Consider the following 21,562-nt stretch of genomic DNA (forward strand, 5'->3'; position numbering starts at 1 on the left):
CAGCCTTTGGGAGGGCTGCCTGTCCCTTCAGAAGTGGTTTGGGGAGACGCCTGGCCCTAGAGGGGATGCCTGGCCCTTTCAGGGGCTATGGAGGAATGTCTGGATCAAGAAGGGTAGCAATGTGGGATTGCCCAGCCTTGGGGAGAGGCTATGGGTGCACACCCAGCCCTTGGGGTGCTTTTGGTGGGGATGCCCATCCCTTGGGGCAGCTCCACGGGGTAGGTATGGGAGAAGGGTGCTCATTGCTGGGGGTACTGTGGGAGGATGCTCTGCTTTTGGGGTGCTCATCCTCAGGGGATAGCTAGGGGGGAGCTGCCCACTCTTGAGGGGTGCTTGCAGGGGGATACCCATCCTCCTTGGGGCTGGCTGTGTGGGGATGCCCTGCTGGTGGGGTTTGCTATGGGGGGTTCCCCATCCTTTGGGGTTCGCTGTGGGGGATGCCCACCCCCAGGGGTGACAGTGTGGGGTGCCCACCCCTGCCGTGCGCCTGGGGGGTGTTCTGCCCACGCCTAGGGGTGTCTGTGGTGGGGCTGCCTGTCCCGGGACGGGGCGGGGGGGGATAGCCCCGGGCGCGGGGGGTGCCGTTGCCCGCGGGCGGGCCGGTCCGGGCCGCCCCCCAGTGCCGCCGCCGCGCTCCCCCCCGCGGCGGGGCCGGGCCGGGCCGTGCGGCGCGGGGGGGCGGGCGGGGGGGTGCCGCCGTGTGTGGCCGCCGGCGGCGGGCGCGCCGTTGCCTAGCAGCGGCGATGGGCGCTGCCGCGGCGGCGGCGGCCAATGGGAGCGGCGGCGGCGGCGCGGCCCCGGCGCCCCCCGCCCCCGCCTCCCCTTTAGAGGCGCGGCGGGCGGCCGGCGGCACACAGCCCTCCGCACCGGTACCGCGCTGCTCCGCCACCGGCACCACCGGCCCCGCCGCGCGCATGGGGGCCGCCGCGCTCGGCCCCACATAACGGGGGGTGCCCAGCTCCGCCAGCCGCCCCGCCATGCCGGCCGAGCCCCGCCGCTCCGCGCCGCCACCGCCGCTCCGCGCCGCCCGCCGCAAGCCGCTGCCCGAGGTAAGCGGCGAACATCGCCCGCTCCCGCGGGGGGCTCCTGGCTGGGGGGGCTCGGGCTTCGCGAAGGGAGGGCGGAGGAGCGCGGGATGGGCTGGGGAAGCGCGAAGCGGGAGTGGGTGCCCCGTGTCTCTCGGCTCGGAGAGCCGCTCTCTCCCCAGCCGAGGACCCTCGGCATCGCGGGTGCCGGAGGGGTCCCGGTCCCGCTCCGCAGCCCAAGGAGCGTGGCCGCCGCCGCGGGCATCCCGGGCCGCTGCGGGCTCCTTCCCAGGCCGGGGCTCCCCTTATCCGCTCCCAGCCTGATCCTCGCCCTCTCCCCAGGGTAGGGCCGTGAGCCAACGGGCCCCGCTGTGGCTGCGGGCCCGCTTTCAGGCGCTGCTCTTCGCCCTGGGCTGCCGGATCCAGCGGCACTGCGGGAAGGTCCTCTTCGTGGGGCTGCTGGTGTTCGGGGCGCTGGCCGTGGGACTGCGGGTGGCCTCCATCGAGACCGACATCGAGCACCTCTGGGTGGAAGGTAAGCGCGACTCCACGGGCTCAGCCGCCCGTGGGAACGGTCCCGCTCCTGGACCCGGCTTTGTCCCTCCCGCGGGGTGCGGAGGTGCGGGGCCGGCCCGGAGGCAGGTGACAGCGCGGGAGCAGGGCGGGAGGAGGATGATACCGCCGGGATTCCTGCGTGTGGGGCCGCGGAGGACGGGGCCGTGGATGCCCGCGAGTGGCGGTCCCATCTGCGCGGTCGCTCGAGCGACGTCTTGCGCGGGTGCGGTGTGCTCAGTCGCTAAAGGACTCCCACGCGTGTCCCCGAGGGGTCCCTTGCTCGAAGGTGCCGTCGCGTCCCCGCACGGGCGGGAACGGGGTCGCCGCCGGCTGACTTCACCCCACGCGTGGGCACCCGCTTGCCGCGGTGCCGCTCCCCCGCCGCCGGGCCCCTTCCCCGCGGGAAGAGCCCCCGGGGCCGGTCGCAGCCGTGTGCCGGGGCAGGGCCGGTGCCGCGGGGCCGCCGGTCCCGGTTCAGGGACCCCTACCCGGCGGGGACGGAGGAGCAGGCAGGGTCAGGCAGGAGCAAATCCCCGTTTCCGAGTGGAAGCCGCTGATCTCCCTCCTTTGTTATTAATAACTCCAGCGTGGATTTTTCTCTCCCCTCTCCCTGCGGCTTCACTCCCCGGCGCTGGGATTCGCTTTCCCTGCACCTCTTTCCTGCTTTGAGGCTCCCGGGGGGGCAGCACCCCGCATTGCAGCCCCTCATCCCTGCCAGGCCCTGGCTGGGGGGGGGTCTCCCAGCCTGGGGTCCCCGGCGGGGTGCTGTGCAGGGGCAGATGTTGCTCAGCGGAGGGGTGTCAGCCATCTTTGTGCGGGAGCGTTGCCTCCTCCCCCACGCCCCGCTCCCTGTGTGGTCCTCAGCTACTCTTGGATTTGGTTCAACAATAGAAGCAACTTTGCTCTCCCACCCCCTTTTTTTTTTTTTTTTTTAAATTAAAAAAAAAAAAGGCGCTGTGCTCCCTTGCTGCTCGCACACAGATGCATGCACGCACCCCTACCCAGGAACGCCAGGCTCTCCCACCTGCTCCTCGCTCCTGAGGGGTGTTTGTCCTCCCCAGGTCTTGTCTGCATCACCCCTTTCCTCTGCACCACGTAGCAGAAATCCGGTGATACCTCCCGCTCCGGCTGGCGCTGGAGTGGTGGCTGCCGGAGGAGGGACACGCTCCCTTGGTGGTTTCCTTGCTCCAGGTCGTGGCTTTGGCTCTACTGGATTTTTATTGTGCTTTTGGGGTTGCAAGGAGTTGGCGTTTCATGCAGCCGGAGCCAGGGAAGTGGCTGTGGTTGTTCCTGTTGGGAGGGAACAGGACTTGTGGCACATCGGGGTGGAGAGTGGGACGGGGAAGGGGCCAAACCTGGGGACAGCTGGAAGTGCCCGAACACCTGGCTTTTCTCGCACACATGCTCTGCATCCCACTGTGCTTCCCTGCTCGCATGAGTATGGCCAGGAGGTACTGTGGCTGCTGTTGGGGGGTATTCCCCCCCATTGTGGTGTGGCTACAGCCTGGGTGCCAGGGGCCTCTTTGAGGAACTGGCTCTTTTTCATGACTGGGACAGCTTCTTTGGTGTCAAGAGCTGGATTATTTTTTAATATTTATTTTTTAAACCCCACAGTGAAACACCGCTGACCTGGGGTGTCCTGTGCTTTCCGAGATGATGGGTACGCACAGCCCCAGGAATGGCGTGCAATGCTGGGGGTGCTCTGTGGGATGCTGCTTGGGGCCATTGGCCTTCCTGGGAGGGCTCTTCCCCATTTGGGGCAGACCCCTCGTGCCTTGCTCCTGGGTGGCATGACCGCAGCGTGTTCAAGGAGGCTGTCCTCAGGCATTGGCACTACCTGTGGCCACCAAGGACAAGGTGGCTGGGGTGGCTTTAGTCCTGCGGGTCCCTGACCAGGCATGTGTGGGTCAGGATGTGGATCCCTGCAGCAGCTCTTTCGGTCTCGTGTATCGGCTGTGGGGTTGCCTCCCTTCCCCATAATTATCTGTGGATCCTTGCCTCTCGGTTGGCCTCTGCTTCTGCATTTTCTAGCGAGATCAAAGCATCCCTTGGTGTCCTCGGGTGTACCCAGCCCTCCTTGATCTCTGGATCACCCATTCTGGTGTGGAGATGTGTGTTACTGGGGGCAGAAGGGCCTGGGTTCCCACCGGGGAGCAGGATGTGGTTTCCCAGACTGTGTGGTTTCATCCTGAGTGCTTTAAGCTGCTTCTGGCTTCTCTCAGCCACTACTTTCTCCCATCCCTGGGTGTAGCAGGGGGGCTGGTGCTGCTGTGACAAGTCGAGGCAGCACAGTCCTTGCCTTCAGGCTGGCAAATCTGGGTGCCCTGATCAGCCTGGCCCCAAAGCTTTGGGATCCCCAGGGTGCTGGAAGACCTTGGTTCCTTCCCAATCTGTTTGTGTGTGGAGATGTTTGCAGGAGTGTGGTCCATCCCAGCCCTGAGGCAGTGCTGTGGGGTGTTTAAGGGGCAGGTTATGTGTGTGGGGACCTGATCCTGTTGTCCCAGCTGGTCCCCCAGCTCAGGGCCTGCGTGGTTGAGGGTCCTGGGAAGCCTCTGATAACCCTGCTGAAGCTGGTCTGTATCTGCTCGCATCTGCCCAGCCAGGCTGTGAGATGTGGGTTGGTGATGCTGCAAGCCAAACCACCTCACCCAGGTGAGGTCCCAGCCCCGTGGGAGCCGAGCATGACACCGAGCTGGGCTGTCCCTGCCGCAGGCTGAGCTCAGCCCGCTGGGAGCTGGGGGTCTGTTGGGCAAGGGAAAGGAAGAGAGCTGCTTCCTATGTGGGCACCAAGCTGCCGTCTGCCACCAGGGGAACAGGGGGGCAGCGCTGCTTTGGCCCCATGGCTGGGGTCAGCGTTGGGGCCGTGCTGATGGCAGATCCCCCGACAGGTCCTCCTGAGACTGAGCTCTGACCCTGGCCACCGTGGGAAAGCGCAGGGCTCCCTGTTCCATCTCAGAGGCTGTCGCATGGGCTGGATCTGTCTGGGGCTGCTGGTGGTGCCCTGGGCGTTATGCCTGACTCTCATCCCTTTTTGGGAGATGGAAGGAGCCCGTGTCACCCCATAAATTGGACTCGACTGTGGAAATGTTCAATTAGGCTCCTCCAAAGCAATTAGCCACTCAGAGGCTTTGAAATTCTGGCTAGTGGTGAGTGTTGAGTTACCTCTAGACACCTGGCAGCTGTTCCCGGCTCTCCCAGGGTGTTCGCAGGGCCAAGGGACCGGGGCGGTGAGCTCTGGGCAGGCAGAGCCCTGGGTGGTGAATGGGTCTGCCTGATTTATAGCGCCGAGGGCTGGTTCAAAGGAAGGCCGGGTTAATTCCTAACCGGAACAGCCGAGTGCCCTGCACAGCCGTCGTGCTCTCAAAGAGCTGCTGAATCTCCCCAGAGGAGACCCCATCCCTTTCCTAGAGGGGTCAGGAACACCCCAAATGTGGTGGTGGGATTAAAATGGGATGTGTGGTATGGGGGCAAGGGGAATTTGCTGCCTCGTTCCCTGTTTGGGACATGAAGCAGAGACACCCTCAGCCCCTGTGGCAATAACTTTTGGCAATAGCTTTCATCCTTCCTTGACCTCTGCAATAGGACTTGGTATGGGGCATCCCCTCCCTGGCACCCAGGACTGGGGTGCAGCCCAGGGACTCCCCCTGTGGCAGGTGCAAGCAGGAGAGGAGACCCTGGCTGGGTCCATCATTGCAGAGAGAGGAGAATCAGGGATGGGAAAGCCACAACAAAAACCCAAGGATGTATATTCGGTGCCCTCTCCACTCTGCATCTGCTCTCGGGAGACTGTCCATCTGGCCCCTCTTCCCAGCCCAAGTCTCCCCTGTGTGCAGTGGGACCCATGGAGGGGTGTGGGGCTGCAGCCGTGGGGGGAGCAGGGTCCCATGGCCATTCCTGGGTGGGCACGGGGAGAGGTGGGTGGTCTTGTTGCTGCCAGCGGGTGGGTTTTGTGGGGTGAGGCATCGGTGCTGCGGGCTGAGAAAGGAGCAGGAGAAGCTGGTCCGGGGGTCTGCGTGGGGCTGGCGCTGGCAGCGTGGGGGGCTCCCGTGGCAGCTCGTCCATGCAGTGGGAGCAGCAAGATGCCTGCCAGGATCTGGCCTGAGCCGGCTTCGCGCCCAAGGGGCGGCTCCCAGCCTGCCACGTCCCTGCTCTGTCCCCAGATGGGTGTCCTGTGGGGAACAGGGTCCCCGCTCCTCTTGGGGTGCAGTGACATAGGTGTGGGACACATGGGGAGGGACGGGGCTGCCCGGGGTCCCCAGCGTTGTCCTGATGACCCTCCTACCCAGCCTGATGGTATTTTTCCTTCAGGACCCTGCAGTCCTCTCTGTTTGCAGGGTCTGGGTGTCCTTGGGGACCCTGTGCCCCCATCCTTTGGGGCTTGGAGGAGTGAGGGGCAGCCAGGACATTGCTGCATGGGGTGCCGAGGTCCCCGTTATCCCCAAATCCTGCCTGCATGGCTCTGCCCTCTGCTCCAAAGCACCTTCTCCCTCCCAGCCGCGGCTGGCTCTGAAAGGACCTTTCTTCTCAGGGGGGCTCGCCCAGCAGCCCCTGCCTGCCCAAAGATGGGGCACAGGCAGTTCGCCTTTATTTATTTATCTTCGGGAGGCGAGCGTGAAACCTCTTGCTTTTCCTTTTCCCTTCCTTGACAGCTCAGTCAGCTTTTTGGGGCTGGAAAATTTTGCTAATTAACCCAAAAAGACTGAAGGACTCTTTACAGATGGCTGTGGCTTATCTGCCCCTATCCATTTTGCTTTGCTTTTCAACTTTATATATATTTATTGAATTCCTAGAAAGTGAGGCGTTTTTTTTTTAAACTTAGACATATCCATGGACTTAGGGAGGGGGCTTTTTTTCTTCATTTTAGATGTTATTTGGTGGCTGGGAGGGGGCAGCGCCAGGGCCCGAGAAGAGGGTTTTATTATCTGCCTCTCCCTCGGGCCTGGAAAAGTGGTCTGAGTTCAAAAAATTCATTTCTTGCCTGAATGAAGCCAGCAATGTGGAAAAATTTCACCATTCAGAGGGGGATGAATGTATGTTTCAACCACACATTAAGTGACATTAGCAAGCAGTGGAGTGCCTAATGTGGCCATTTTTCACAGCAGCCAACAGAGGGGGTGATTAGCATAATTAGTACAGGCAGCCCTATACATATGGAAATGGCAAATGCCTAAATGCCAACACCAGTGGAAATTTATGTCAATGCTGACAGGAGTCTTAGCAGTGAATAGTTCCCAACTGAATCCCCTCTCCCCCCTTTTTCTTCCCCCCCTACTTTTTTGGGTGTCGCACTGTCCCCTCATTGCTGGCTGGGGCGGCGTGAGCTCCGGCTGCCCCCCCTCCCTGTGCTGGGAACCGTCGCCCCACGATTTGGGGTAATAAAGACATTAATTTAGCTTTGCTGTTAAACAAAAGGGTTTGGCTGGGGCCGACAGCTGGGGAGCCATCCCCAAATGGGTGCTTTCAGCCCTCCGCTGCTGGCTTTTTGAAGGCATCCCCCTCTTCTGCTGCCCCTCTTGACTTAGTTGAGCGATGGGAGCCCATTTGGTGGGTCTGGGTTTTGGTTGGAGGTGCCGGGGCAGTAGCGAGCCCTTGTTCATCTCTCGGTGGTGCTGGTGACACCCATCTGCCACCCACCTACCCCCCCGCTTCCCCGGGGCTGGCACTGTGCTGTGGGGTGAATGGGCCTGGGAGGACGTGTTTTGACAGGATGGGGCCGTGGGGCTTTTGGCGAGGCCGGCGGTAGCAGCCGGGACAGGTAAAAATGGCTCTTTCAGCGTGCCCTGGGCGAGACTTCCTCCGGAGCAGCATGGGTCCTTTCACTGCCTCCCTAATCCAGCTAATCCGCCCCACAACACTTTGAAGGTGGCCTCCAGCTTGCGCGCCGCTCGGCACGGGGAAGCGGCAGGCTGTGAGGGATGCTCGGGGCAGCGCGTCGGGACCCCCTCCCGCCAGGATGTGGGATGATGCTGTGGGATGGTGGGATGTGGGACAGCGCTGGCATCTCTTGGATGCCCCTGAGGGCTTTAATCACCCAGAGGTGGGCATATCTGCCAGTGTGATCTGGTCTGTCTGTGCTGTGGGGTGGCTTGGAGGTCTGGTGTTTGGCCCTGTGGGTGCACCTTGTTGCAGTGGGGGGGGTGCTGTCGAGGGGGGTCCCCCTGCGGGTGGCTTTTCATTGTAAGTCTCAGCATGACCTTGCCCTCCTCCCACATGTGGACTTGAGCGGGGGTTTCTAGTCCTGGCATTGGGATGTTGTGCTGTGGAAAGGGGGCTGCTCCCCAAGAGACACCTCCCCCATACTGCTCCTGGCTCTTCCCTTGCTGGGGAGCACGGCTGGACCTGGGGTCAGGGCTGGCGTGGCCCTGGGACAGAGCTGCAGCGTCCCCTGTGCACCAGCTGAATCTAGGACTCACCATGTTTGTCACCACATCCCATTATCCCAGGCTTGAGGACAATGCCTGATTTTTGGAGGCCAAGCTGAGACATGTACCCAGGTGTGCTCCCTCCCTGACACTTGGTCCCACCTGGGTCACCCAAGTGGTGACAACTGCAGGGTCCCACCTGCGGAGCGGTGGCATTGCTGTTGACCATAGCTTCCACCTGCTCTGGGGACACACAGAGTGATCCCTGCAGCAGCCTGCATCTCCTGGGTGGACACCTGCACCTCTCTGTGACCCCCCAGCACCTCCATGGCCCCCCTTACCTCCAGCCCCTTTTTCCTTGCCAGGCGGGACGGCTCGCGGTGGGGCTGGCAGCCCGCCCTGACCAACTGCCCTCCCAGCACTGTCTGGGCACGCTGCCCCTCACCCGTGGGCACTTGGGGACAGGACTCCCGTGGGGCTTGCCCACCTCCTGCCCTGGATGGGCACAGCGGGTTGTCCCTTGCTGTCATGCCAGGTGGGGTGGCTGTGAGGTGTGAGCCCTGTGCTGGGGGGCTTACAGCTGTGTTGGGGGGGCAGCAGGACCCAAAATGGGCTCCTTTGCCCCCAGACCCTCTGAGCCAAGAGTGAGTGGTGCTGAGAGTTCTCGGGGGGGATGTAGAGTGACCTTGGGTGAGACCCCTTCCTGGGCAGGAGGGCAATGCAGGGGCTCTCTCCTGGCTGGGAGGGGCAACACCTTTGCCTCCCCCCTCAGCCTGAGGCTGCCCATGGCTGGAGGGTGTGGGGGTGCTGGCACAGGGCGCTGGATCCCAGCAGCTGAGGGCGCAAGCTGGTCCCACTGGGTGACAGTGAGCGGCTGCGGCTGTGGGTCCTGTGCCAGGAGGGTTAGGGGAGCGGTGTCAGGGTGGGGGGCGGTGGGCAGCTCAGGCAGGGTGGCCAGGAAGGGGGGAGGGAGGCTCCCGCCCTGCTCTGTAATTTTGCGGCGGATGCTGTAATTATGGGGAGGGCTCCCCCGGTGTGGCCTGTGGACGGGAGGCAGCTGCACACACAGCCGCCCTCGCTGTTGGGGTCCCTGTCCCCTCCCTGCCAACCACGCACTCCCTGCTTGGGCATGGTGGGATCTTGCTGTGCACCCTGTTTTTTTTGGGCTGTGGGTGGATATGGAGTACTGTTCACCCTCCAGCCCACACTGCTTTGTGCCTGGACCCCCTGACACCCCCAAGCATGAAACCCTCAGCCAGTGGTACCCAGAAGTGGTGCCCCCCTCCAGAGAGGATGCTCATGCAAGGCATGGATGCCCCTGGGGACTGTCCTCACTCCAGTCCCTGCTGTGAGGTTTTGTTGGGGCCTGGGGAGGGGTTCCCTTAGCCTGGGAAGGGGATCAGAGATGGGGGGAAAGGCAGCCCCCCACTAGAGAGTGGAGCAGGCTGTTAATAAGCAGGACTGGGTCGTCTGATTGGAACCAGAGGGCCCTTTGCATGAAAAAGCCAAGGGCTCTCTTTGTTAATTGGAATTAAAAAAAAAAAAGAAAAAAAAAAAAGAAGAAAATTTACATACAGTTCCTCATTAATGTGCTCATTGTTGGTATCGGGGTGCCCCCCCGTCCCTCTCCGCGGGCTGGGGGGCTGCGTGCGGCGTGGGGCGTCTCACCCTGCTCCCATCCCCGGGCCGGCCGGCGGGCGCGCGCCCGTTTGAAGTGTCCTTGGCAGCCCTGTGTGCGCTGCCTTGTCTTTTCATGTTGCTCTTTGGTTAATTAGGGTGTTGGAATTTGAGGCTTCCTCACGGCCTTTGAAGCTTGCTGACGGCTCGCAGTGCCCTGTTCCAAATTAACACTAATTACAAGGGATGGCTTTTTATTTTATCTTTTTTTTTTCTTTAATTTTTTGGGGGGCTCCCCACCCCACTCCACCACGCTTGCAGATGTGCGGCTCCTCCCGTGGCTGTGCTGGGCGGAGATGCCCGTGGGGCGCAGCAGGATGTGTCCCCTGGGAGCAGCAGTGATGCCGGGCACCCCCCCCGCCATCGCTGTGTCCCACCACCCGCCTGGGTTCAGCGTGGGTGGCGCAGCTGAGATCAGAGCAACTCAGTGCACCTCCTGCCCGACCTCCCAGCCTGCTGGGAAGGGGATGGGTTGTCCTGTCCCTACCCCCCTGCAGGGACACCCACCCTCCCTGTGTCCTCGTCCCCTTGCCCCGGGCGCCACCATCCCCTTTGACACACACACTAAGGCTGTGGCCATGTCCCCCCCCTCCCTGGCCCTGGCACAACCTCCATCCCAACTGGCATCTGATGGACACCAGCTGCTCCGCAGCCCAGCCAGGAACAATACAGACGCTTGCCCCCCCCTTCTCAAAAAGCAGGAAAAAAAACACCCAAAAAACACAAAACCATATAATAAGTCATTAAAAGGGAAGATTCTGCTCCTTATTTGTGGTCTCCCTCTGGCCTCCTCGGTGCTGGCGGGGGGCCAGGCCTGCCGGGGCCCCCGCCTTTTGCTGAGGGAGCGTCCCGGCACGGATGAATCCTGACCCGCTCCTTCTCCCAGCACCCAGGGCTGGGCAGGAGATGGCTTCAACCCCACCAGCAGCGCTGCCTTGAGATGCGCCCTGACACCAGGCACCCTGGGGCATCTCTGGTGGGTGGCACAGGGGTGGGGGCTGCATGCAGCATCCACCCCCGGCAGGGAGCTGGCACGGTGGCAGCTGCGTGTTGTGCTTAGGGGTCTCAGGCTCAGCCTCCCGCCCTCCTGCATGCTGGGGTGTCCACTCTTTTTTGTGTCGGGAGGGATGGGTGCCCCTTGCTCGGTGGGGGTGCCTGTCCCTGGAGCGGTGCTCGCCACGCAAAAGGCCACGCAGGGTTTGAGCTCAGCCCCAGCTGCACTGCTGGGGGGTGGATTTCTCTTCTGTACCGAGGCATCTGTAAATAAAGTCAGCAGCTTCTCCCAGAAACCGTGGCCCTGCCACGCTCAGAACTCTCCTGCTGCTGGCGGGGACAGATCCTCAAGCCTTGGTGAGAGGAAAGGGGTTCTGTGGATCTCCCCAGCACTGTGTCCGTCCCCTGTCCCCAAGCCCCTCCTGGGACAGCCTGCGCCTGCAGGGTTTTGGTGGTGCCCACCTATCCCTATATCCATCCCCTGACCAAAATGCTGCCTGCCTCAGGGTGCCAGGGAGCAGCTGGGCAGGAATGTGATGGGGTGTCCCTAGTTTTGACCGCTGCATCAGGGTCTGTTTGTGCTGGGCATTTGTAGCACCTGCTGAAGGTGGGAGTGGGCAGGATGTGTCCCATCCACTTCACCAGCTTTCCATCTGTGGGGTTTTTCCAGGGAAAGCAAAGCCAAATCTAGAGCTGGAAATATCCGTGTCAATGGGAAGAGGGATGCCTGGGCTGGGGTGTTCCAAGCTTGGGTCCTCTCAGTGTGAGCACCCAGAGAATGCAGCAGTTGGGGAACCCTATGGCAAGAAGCCACCTGGGGGTTAATGTGGCACCATGTGGTGCTGCGGGACCGTGCTCCTGTCTGTCCCCTTCCCTGGGCATCCTGATGGGCAGGTAGGGTGAGGTGTCTGCTAACCTTTGTGTTGACAGAGCACTTTACTGTCCCCTCTGCAGCGGGCAGCCGGGTGAGCCAGGAGCTGCGCTACACCAAGGAGAAGCTGGGTGAGGAGTCCGTCTACACCTCCCAAATGTTGATCCAGACCCCGAAGCGGGATGGGGAAAACATCCTGACGCAGGAGGCCCTGCAGCTCCACCTCGAGGCGGCCCTGGCCGCCAGCAAAGTCCAAGTCTCGCTGTATGGAAAGTGAGTCCAGCGCTGCACGAGGGTGGGACAGGGACCCCCACTGTGTCCTGCGTGTCCCCCACATCCCTTGCTCTGTTCCCCATGGGATGATGCCCATCCTCAACTCCTCCTTCTGCCTTTCCAGATCTTGGGATTTGAATAAGATCTGCTACAAGTCGGGTGTCCCCATCATTGAGAACGGCATGATCGAGAGGGTGAGTGGTGGTGGGCATGGCATGACTCCCAGGGAAACCCCCCACAGGGGATTCATCCCCCAAGAAACACGCAGCGGATGGGCTGTGGTGGGAATGGGGTTACCAGCCGCAGGTGCTGCAAAGGCACCATAAGCTCCATGTGGGAGGGTGCAGGTTTGGGCAGCCCAGCAGGGCTGGGGGTGGGAGGGAGCAGGGGGAGCCTCACCCATCCCTGCTGACCTCTCACATCTGCTTCTCCCACAGATGATAGAGAAGCTGTTCCCCTGTGTGATCCTGACACCTCTGGACTGCTTTTGGGAAGGCTCCAAGCTACAGGGAGGCTCAGCCTACCTCCCGTGAGTGTGGGGAGCCATCCTGGGGTGCGGGGGGCTGTGGCTGGGGCTGGGGGAGCTGCCAAGGGGCTGTGCTTGTCCTCCCCGTGCAGCTGGGCGCTGCTGCCCTGAGGTTCACGGTGCTATTGCTTGTCCTGCTCAGCCCTAGGATGGTCCCACCACTGTTGCTTGTCCTGTTGGGTCAACACCCTGGGACAGGTCCCTGTCCTTGTCCACCTGGCCTCAGTGACACCAGACAAGGATGGGGACACGGGAACAGAGGCCATGCTGCAGGCAGGTCCCTGGGGGCTTCTCCCCGCCCCAGCACTTTGTGGGTGCCACGATGGCGAGGAGGCAGCTGCACTCCTGAGCTGTGCCCAGGGACACAGAGGGTGCAGAGTCCCCAGGGTGCGTGGTGGGTGACTCCCAGCCAGCTCCCTGCCACCGCAGTGGTGGGGCTGGGGACCCCGGGCTGGGTTGGGGGAGCCCCCCCCAACATTCCTTCTGTTTACGCGTGTGTTTGTCCGGGAGAGCCGGGGCGGCTTGTGCATTGTCAGCAAACGCAGCCCCGCGCTTTCTCATGCTAATGCTGCTCTGAAAGCTGCCCCTTGCCAAACAGATGAAAGAGTGGCCTTATTCAGGCTGCTGCCGGACGGAAGGAGGGGGAAGGGGCCACAGCATCCCCAGCCAGGACTGGGGGACCGGCTTTGCACCCCCAAGACCTCAGGTTCTCCCCATCCCAGCTTGGGGAGCAGCCGGGAGTGGGAGTGAGTGGGGCAGGGGTGACTGTGCTGAGTGGGATGCTGGTGGCATCATCCGTCGGGGACGGCAGCATCCTGGTGCTGGGGTAGATGGCAGGCAGGATGGCACCCACAGCAGTGGTGGGACCCATCTTTCCTTACAGCCGGGTGAGGGAGTGCCCAGGTGGGCACCCTGGCCGAGCACCAGCCGGCCCATGGGGACTCGTCCCCCTTTTTAACTCCAAGGGGTGAGCAGGGCGGGAGCTGGGAGAACAAAGAGCAGCAATCTATGGAAAGACAAAAGGATTTGCCCTGGCTCAGTGAAGCAAGCGAAAACAGATAAAAGGGGCTCTCTTTGGAAGCAGCAGCAGCTCTGGTTGGTATGTGGGAATCTGGAGCGGCCGGCTCCGGCCCAGCCAGCCTTCATGAATTATTAGGCTGCATTTCTCCCCAGAGCCCACATTCGCTTGAGGCTTTTTCTTCCCCTTTGGAGCACTGGGCTGGGTTATTGGCTTTTTTGTGTGTGTCCTTTCTGTTTTAAAAAAGAAGCCGAGGCTGGGAGCTGGCCCTCGGCACGCCAGCCTGGGATGGAGGGAACAGAGCATCCACAGGCAATGGAAAAGCCCCTGTTCCTTGGTACCCAGTTCCCATGGGGTCCCACTAGACCTCTGAGGACCTGATCCATGGCCACCTCCCAGCATTGTCCTGAGCCCTCAGAACCTCTGCTGAGCCCCAAAACCTCCAGTCCAGGGGGAGATGGCAGGAGAGGCTGGAGGGGCTGCCAGGTGCCCTTGCGAGCCTGCTCCCCTCTATCAAGATGTTAGCCTGCAGGCAGTAATCGGCCTGACTGCTCACACAAAGCGGGGCCAGGCGGTGGGGCGGGCTCCCCCCGCTTTGTCCCAGCCTAACAGGATCAGGCACGCTACTTGACTCAGGGCACGGCCCGCTGTGCTGTGCAGGGCATGGGGGATGCTGGAGGCAGCCCTGGGAAGGGGTAGGGACTGTTGCTGCTGCTCTACATCCTCATGCCCTGCCTTCCACGGCACCCCCTGAGACCCATGGGATGGGGTGGCAGCGATGTTGGTGGTACCACATGTGGATTTCGGCATCCCACATCACCTCAGTTCTGCTTTCTCCCCAGAGGCCGCCCGGACATCCAGTGGAGCAACCTGGACCCTCTGCAGCTGATGGAGGAGCTAGGGCAATTCACGTCCCTTGAAGGCTTCAAAGAGCTGCTGGACAAGGCAGAAGTGGGGCAGGCTTACATGGAGCGGCCCTGCCTGGACCCTCGAGACCCCCAGTGCCCCCCCAGTGCCCCCAACAAGCAGAGTCAGCAAGTAGGTCACAGCCCTTGGGGTCCAGGAGAGGTGTTGGGGCTTGCTGCTCTCTCTCCTACCTGCCCCATGGTCCTGCATCCCTGACGTCTCCCCTCTGCCCTCAGAGCCCCGACATCCCAGCTGAGCTCTCGGGAGGCTGCCACGGCTTCTCCAGGAAGTTCATGCGCTGGCAGGAGGAGCTGATTTTAGGCGGCACGACCAAAGACTCCCAGGGCAAGCTGTTACGGTGAGTCCGCCGCAGTGCGGGTATCCCCAGCTGCGGCACTTCCCTCCGCGATGGTTTGGGGCAGGGTTCCTTCATCCTCATCCAGTGCCCATGAGAACCCTCCCTGGCTGCAAGAGGGGCTGTGGGGCTGTTTGAGTGCATGGTGCTGGCAAGCGGGGCAGTGCTTTGGAGCAAGGCGGGGACAGAGAGCAGGATGCATGGGCCCTCTCCTGGGAGTCCAGGGTGGGGGACAGACCCATTCCCACATCCCAGGGTACTGCAGCTGGTTCCAGCAAGGTGTGTGCCTGTTCCCCAGCGCTGAGGCCCTGCAGACCATGTTCCTCCTCATGAGCCCTCGGCAGCTCTTTGAGCACTTCAAGGATGACTACGAGATCCACGACATCAGCTGGAGTGAGGAGAAGGCGGCTGCCATCCTGGAGGCTTGGCAGAGGAAATTTGTAGAGGTAGGCACTGGGGATAGACCTTGCGCGTGGCTGGGCAGGGCTGAGCCTGCACATGGCTGCACATCCCCAGCCTCCAGGTTTTTATGTGGCCACAGGTCCTGGTACCACTGCCTTGTGGTCTTGGGTCTCCAGGGACCCTCAGTGGCAATGCTGACACCCTGGGTGGCTCTGGGGAGGATGTACTGGGAAGCTGGAGGGTCCTGACTGCTCTAACAGGGTGCATCTCTGTCAGCTGGCACAGGACTCCATCCCAGCCAACGCCACGCAGAGTGTCCACGCTTTCTCCACCACCACACTCAACGACATCATGAAGTCCTTCTCTGACGTCAGTGCCATCCGGGTGGCCGGGGGCTACCTCCTCATGGTGTGTACGTCCCCTCCCTCCATCCCCCACTGTCCCTTTCTCGCCTCCCTGTCCCTGCTAACCCACTGCACTCTTCCAGCTGGCCTACGCCTGTGTCACCATGCTGCGATGGGACTGCTCCAAGTCCCAAGGGGCTGTGGGCCTGGCCGGGGTCCTGCTTGTGGCTCTCTCCGTGGCCTCTGGCCTGGGGCTTTGCTCGCTGCTGGGCATCTCCTTCAATGCAGCCACCACCCAGGTATGTGCTGGGGAAAGAGCCAGGTACCATGGGGCTGTGGCACCCTGGGGACTGCAAGGTGGCCAGGTGGCTGGGTCCCCTCCTGGGCCCAAGGGGCTGTGTCTCCTCACTGACACCGGCTGCTCTCTGTCAGGTCCTGCCCTTCCTGGCCCTTGGCATCGGTGTAGATGACATGTTCCTGTTGGCTCATGCTTTCACTGAGACCAGCCAGCACATCCCCTTCAAGGTGAGCACCGAGCCCTGCCCAGGGGCTGCCCAGCCCCCTCTCACCTCCCCGCAACCCCTCTCGTCACCCCCTCTGTCCCTGCAGGAGCGGACAGGCGAGTGCCTGAAGCGCACGGGGACCAGCGTGGCTCTGACCTCCATCAGCAACATGATCGCCTTCTTCATGGCAGCCCTCGTGCCCATCCCTGCCCTGCGCGCCTTCTCCCTCCAGGTTCGGCTGGGGTCCCTCTCCAAGGGGACAGTGGGAAAGGGTGACTGGACCCGACTCTGATATATCTCCCTGCCCACAGGCTGCTGTGGTTGTCGTGTTCAACTTTGCCATGGTGCTATTTGTCTTCCCTGCCATCCTGAGCCTGGACCTGCACCGCCGGGAGAAACGCCGGCTTGATATCCTCTGCTGCTTCTACAGGTACTGGCACTGGGCTGTCCCGGGTGGGGCTGACCCCATAGGTCCCCCCAGAAGCATGAGGTGGCTCTGCTCCTCTCCCTCAACATCTTCTCCTCCTTTCCTCTCTCCCTGCAGCCCTTGCTCCTCACGGGTCATCCAGATCCAACCCCAGGAACTCGCTGACGCCAACGACAACCACGCCTGCCACCCATCCCCTTATGGGCACCCCGGCATGGCCACCAGCACCCAGATCACCACCACTGTGCAAGCCTTCACCCGCTGCGACCCCTCGGGCCACCATGTCGTCACCGTCCTGCCACCCACCTCCCAAGTGTGCACCTCACCCACCGTCCTCCTGCCCCCCACCGACCCCCTAGGCTCGCAGGTCTTCACCCCATCCAGCTCTACCCGGGACCTGCTGGCCCAGCTGGACGAGACCAAGGGCGGGCGGGAGTGTGTTCCCCTGCCCTTCTGCCGCTGGAGCCTCGCTGACTTCGCCCGGGAGAAGTACGCCCCGCTGCTCCTGCGGACCCGGACCAAGGTGAGGTGGGGACAGCCCCAGCGGTGCCACCCAAGGTGGGTGGGTGGCACGGGACCCTGCCTCACCCCCACTCTCCCCGCAGGCGGTGGTGGCGGTGCTGTTCCTGGCGCTGCTGGGGCTGAGCCTCTATGGCACCACCATGGTGCACGACGGGCTCTACCTGACGGACATCGTGCCGCGGGACACCAAGGCGCATGCCTTCATCTCAGCCCAGTTCAAGTACTTCTCCTTCTACAACATGTTCATCGTCACCAAGGGTGGTTTCCACTACCCGGGCGCCCAGGCTGCCCTGCTCAACCTGCACCAGGCCTTCAGCACTGTCAAGTATGTGGTGCGGGAGGGCAACCGTGACCTGCCCAAGATGTGGCTCCACTACTTCCAGGACTGGCTACGAGGTGAGGGACATCCCTCTTCTCCACACCTTCCCCTGCCCAGGGACCTCCCCAGCTCACACTCTCCCTGCTGGCTTGGGAATTCCTTCCCTTGTGTGTGGCACCCTGGGGAGAGTGGTCCTGTTCCCAAGGTGCCCAGCAATGCCAAGCTGAGCCCTGGGGTTTCATCGTGCCCATCCTGCTGTCACCGTGCTCCCCGGGGCACACGGGTTGCCATGGAAAGTGATGTGCCCCAAGGGACACTCACCCCCTACGCTGTGTCCCTAGGGCTCCAGGCCACATTCGACAGGGACTGGCAAGCGGGGCGCATCACCCATGACAGCTACCGCAACGGCTCTGAGGATGGAGCGCTGGCCTACAAGCTCCTCATCCAGACTGGCAACAAGAAGGAGCCTTTCAACTTCAACCAGGTACAGGGGGACGGGGCTGGGATGACCGGTCTGGGGATGGTGCTGTGCCTGCTGCCCTGCTCATGATTGCTCCTGCTCTTCTCGCCGTAGCTGACCACGCGGCGTCTGGTGGATGAAAATGGCATCATCCCCCCCGACACCTTCTACATCTGCTTGACGGTGTGGGCCAGCAATGACCCCCTGGGCTTTGCTGCCTCCCAGGCCAACTTCTATCCCCCGCCACCCGAGTGGATCCATGACAAGTACGACACCACGGGCGAGAACCTGCGAAGTAAGTGAGCACAGTGGGCTCCCCACGTCCCCTGCCTGCCCCCCAGCACCCCCCTGCAGAGGATCCTGCTCCATGCACCTTTCCTGCCCCACAAGCATCCCCCTGAAGAGAAACCCCCCTACATCCCTCATCCTGTCAGCATCCTGCGGTACAGAAACTGCCCTGTGTCCTCCCGCATCCCACACCATGAGCATCCCACTGCACCTCCCCTTGCCCTTCACCATCCCGCTGCAGCAACATCCCTGTGCTCCAGGCCATGCGCATCTCACTGCAAAGGAGCATCTCCACCCTGTTCCCCCTCTGCCACACAAGCTCCCTGCTCCCCACAAGCATCCTGCTGGCAGAGAAACCCCCTCCTCCTTGCCTCCAGTCTGCTCCTTGTGTGCTCCCCAGCCCCATGGTACCCAGACAGGCATTGGGCTGCCTGGGCTATGCTAAGACTGGTGTGGATGGGGTGTCCCTGTGCTGCTCATACCCCCATACTGCCCGTACCCCCATACTACCCATACTCTCCTCCCCAGTCCCAGCAGCCCAGCCGCTGGAGTTCGCCCAGTTCCCTTTCTACCTGAGCGGGCTGCGTCGCACAGCTGACTTCGTGGAGGCGATCGAGAGCGTACGAGCCATCTGCAGAGAGGCTGCCCAGCGCCATGGGGTGCTGAGCTACCCCAGTGGCTACCCCTTCCTCTTCTGGGAGCAGTACATCGGCCTGCGCCACTGGTTCCTGCTGGCCATCAGCATCCTGCTGGCCTGCACCTTCCTTGTCTGCGCCCTGCTGCTGCTCAACCCCTGGACAGCCGGCATCATTGTGAGTACGCCTCCTGACACATGGGTGTGAGGGGGACATCTGACCATGCTGCCCTCCCAGAGGGTGGGAACTGGGACATCCAGCCCTGTTTCCATCCTGCTGGGTGGTCCTAGATACTTGCTTCATGGGATCAGGGCAGTGGGGTAGGCAGGGGCGCACGCTGGGTGGAAGGGACGCCTGTATGGAGGTGGCAGTGGGTAGGAGACACCCATATGGAGGGATCAGGGACATGGCTTATGAAGGGAGCATATGGAGGCACAAGGTGTTTCACAGTATCACAGTATGTTTGGGATTGGAAGGGACCTCAAAAGATCATCTAGTCCAATCCCCCTGCTGGAGCAGGAACACCTGGGTGAGGTCACACAGGAACATGTCCAGGCAGGTTTTGAATGTCTCCAGAGAAGGAGGGACATCCAGGCAGAAGAGGGTGGGAGGAACACCCATATGGAGGTGGCAGTGAGTGGAGAGCCTGGATGGAGGGAGCAGGAACACCCCTCATGAAGAGAACACGTAGTGGGCAGCGATTTGGGGATATCCATACAGAAAGAGGGTGAGGGCCACCCCCAGTAGATGGAACAGAGGGACACCCCAAACAGAGGGAAAAGGGGCAATGGTGTGAGGCTGCCTTATATGGAGGGGTAGGTTTGGGCATGCCAGGCGGAGGGGACAGCCGGTCAGAGCCACCCCTCACTGATCACACTGCCCCCAGGTCTCCATCCTGGCCATGATGGCAGTGGAGCTGTTTGGCATCATGGGGCTGATGGGCATCAAGCTGAGCGCCATCCCTGTGGTCATCCTCATCGCCTCGGTGGGCATCGGTGTGGAGTTCACTGTCCACGTAGCCCTGGTGAGTGCAGGCAGACCCCTGCCCAGCCGTGGGGCACCCCAGTTCCCATTGGCACCCTCACCCCCTTGGCCATGTGCTGGTGGGTGGTCGTGTCACGGGTGGCACATGGGGACAAGCCCCACGTGACATTCCTACCCCATGCAGGGCTTCCTGACGGCCGCGGGGAGCAGGAACGTGCGCTCAGCCGCAGCGCTGGAGCACACCTTCGCCCCTGTGATGGACGGTGCCGTCTCCACCCTCCTGGGTGTCCTCATGTTGGCCGGCTCTGAGTTTGACTTCATCATGAGGTGAGTGCTGGAGGGGGTAAACCAGCTGCTTGCTGCCCCTCAAAAGCTTTGGCAGTGGGGGCTGGTGATCATGGCAGCCTCCCTGGCTGGCAGTGGGGATGTGGAGCAGCTGACGAGGATGTGTTTTGCTGGGGACACCCACCTCGTCTTGGATGGAGGCTGGGGAGACACGTCAGGGCTGGGGTGTGTGATGTGGCAGGCCATATTTGGGGTGGGACAGGATTCATGAGGGTCATTCCCACTCACCCCCTCTGCCTGCGGCCCCCTCAGGTACTTCTTTGCGGTGCTCACAATCCTGACGCTGCTGGGGCTGCTGAACGGGCTGGTGCTGCTGCCCGTCCTGCTCTCCGTCATCGGGCCACCTCCTGAGGTACGAGAGACCCCATCCTGCCTGTCCTTGCCCCTCCCCTACCCTGTACCCACCTCTCTTCAGCCCCCACTGCCCCTCACCCTATATCCATGCTTGCTTTGCCCATTCCCAACATCTCCCCATACCATTCTCTGTATCTTCTCATACCCACCTCAGCCCATCCCTCACCCTGTACCGTCCCTCCTTTACCCCATCCTTTCTTTGCCCCACATCCAACTTGCCCCATACCTGCCTGACCCCTTTCCTGCCTCACTCCGCACTGGACTCCTCCATCTGCCCCCATCTCTGCCTCACCTCACATCCATCACCCCACACAACCCTTGCCCCATCCTCACATTACCCCATACTTCCTGCCACCCCCTTCTCTATCCCTGCATGTTTCTGGTCCCTCCGACACTGTCCCCTCTCTCTCCAGGCATCCCTCGTGGATAACAGCCCCCGTCTGTCCCCTCCGGAGCCGGTGCCGCCATGCCTGGGTCCTGGGGGGCTGTACATCCGGCGCACCCCAGCCTGGCCCGCCACCTTCCCCAACCCCTCGGACACGGAGCGCTATGCGGAGGCCATGGGGTCAGGCACCCCCCGGGGACCCTTCATTGTGCCCCAGACCCCAGCACACATCCTGCTGGAGGCCGGCAAGGACCCCAGCTTTCCCCACATCACCGTGAGTGTCTCTGCATGCTGTTGCATCCCCTGAGAGAGTGGGGGCGGATAGAGTCAGGGGATGGGGGCTCGTGGGTCCCCTGTGACCCTGGTGGGATGCTCAGCATGGCTGGGGCCCCTCACATGCCATTTCTCCCCCAGGTGCTGAAGCCCTACAAGGACAGTCTGGAGGTCCAGGGGAAGAAGGAGGCTCCTGGCCCGCAGCCCTCGGCCCCTCTGCCCTTTGGGGAGCCGTGCCCTGTGCCACCCCGAGACTACCCACAGCCCTGCCCGCCAGCTGCCCGGCCAGTCCCCCCTGCAGCCCTGCCTGCCTACAGCACCCACCTGCAGGGTCCTGCCGGCAGTTACACCACCGTCACGGCCACTGCTTCAGTGACAGTGGCCCTGCACCCCACGCTGCCCGGCTCCTACCCCAGCTTTGGCCCCGAGGGCTTTGCCAGTGGTGAGCAGGATTGCCTGGAAGAGCCCAGCACCGCCAGCACCGCCATGCCCAATGCCTTCGAGATGCAGAGCCTGGGACACCATGGGGCAGGTGCCCGGCGCTAGGTGAGCTTGGGGACACAGGCATCCTACCCTTGGGCTTCTGCATGCCGGCATGGGGGCACAGGGTGGATTTGGAGGGACCCAGCTGACCCCCCCATTCTCTCTCCTTGCAGATCGCTGGATGGGAAAAGACCCATCTCCCCAGTGCCCAGCGGGCACAGGAGGGTGCAGAGCGGGGTTGCCCGCATCGTGCTGCTAATCACCAGAGCGGTGATGC

General features: G+C 62.3%; 1 protein-coding gene across 1 annotated transcript; it reads left to right on the top strand.

Annotated features, from left to right (window-relative positions):
* Positions 1-743: 743 nt before the first annotated feature.
* Positions 744-21,556, top strand: PTCH2 (patched 2; the record flags this gene model as incomplete). Its single annotated transcript, XM_082052795.1, is given in 26 exon segments — positions 744-813; positions 816-946; positions 948-1,165; positions 1,382-1,560; positions 11,567-11,756; positions 11,881-11,950; positions 12,194-12,285; positions 14,143-14,338; positions 14,443-14,564; positions 14,860-15,007; positions 15,240-15,371; positions 15,451-15,606; positions 15,740-15,832; positions 15,917-16,042; positions 16,122-16,240; positions 16,355-16,760; positions 16,843-17,155; positions 17,420-17,562; positions 17,653-17,833; positions 18,355-18,638; positions 19,348-19,485; positions 19,630-19,772; positions 20,043-20,142; positions 20,558-20,803; positions 20,944-21,348; positions 21,459-21,556. Coding segments are annotated over 25 exon segments (4,401 nt in total). The 3' UTR covers positions 21,459-21,556.
* Between the last annotated feature and the right edge of the window lie 6 nt (positions 21,557-21,562).

This window comes from Streptopelia decaocto (assembly GCF_964273445.1).
Source record: "Streptopelia decaocto genome assembly, chromosome: 5".
Taxonomy (NCBI): Eukaryota; Metazoa; Chordata; class Aves; order Columbiformes; family Columbidae; genus Streptopelia; species Streptopelia decaocto.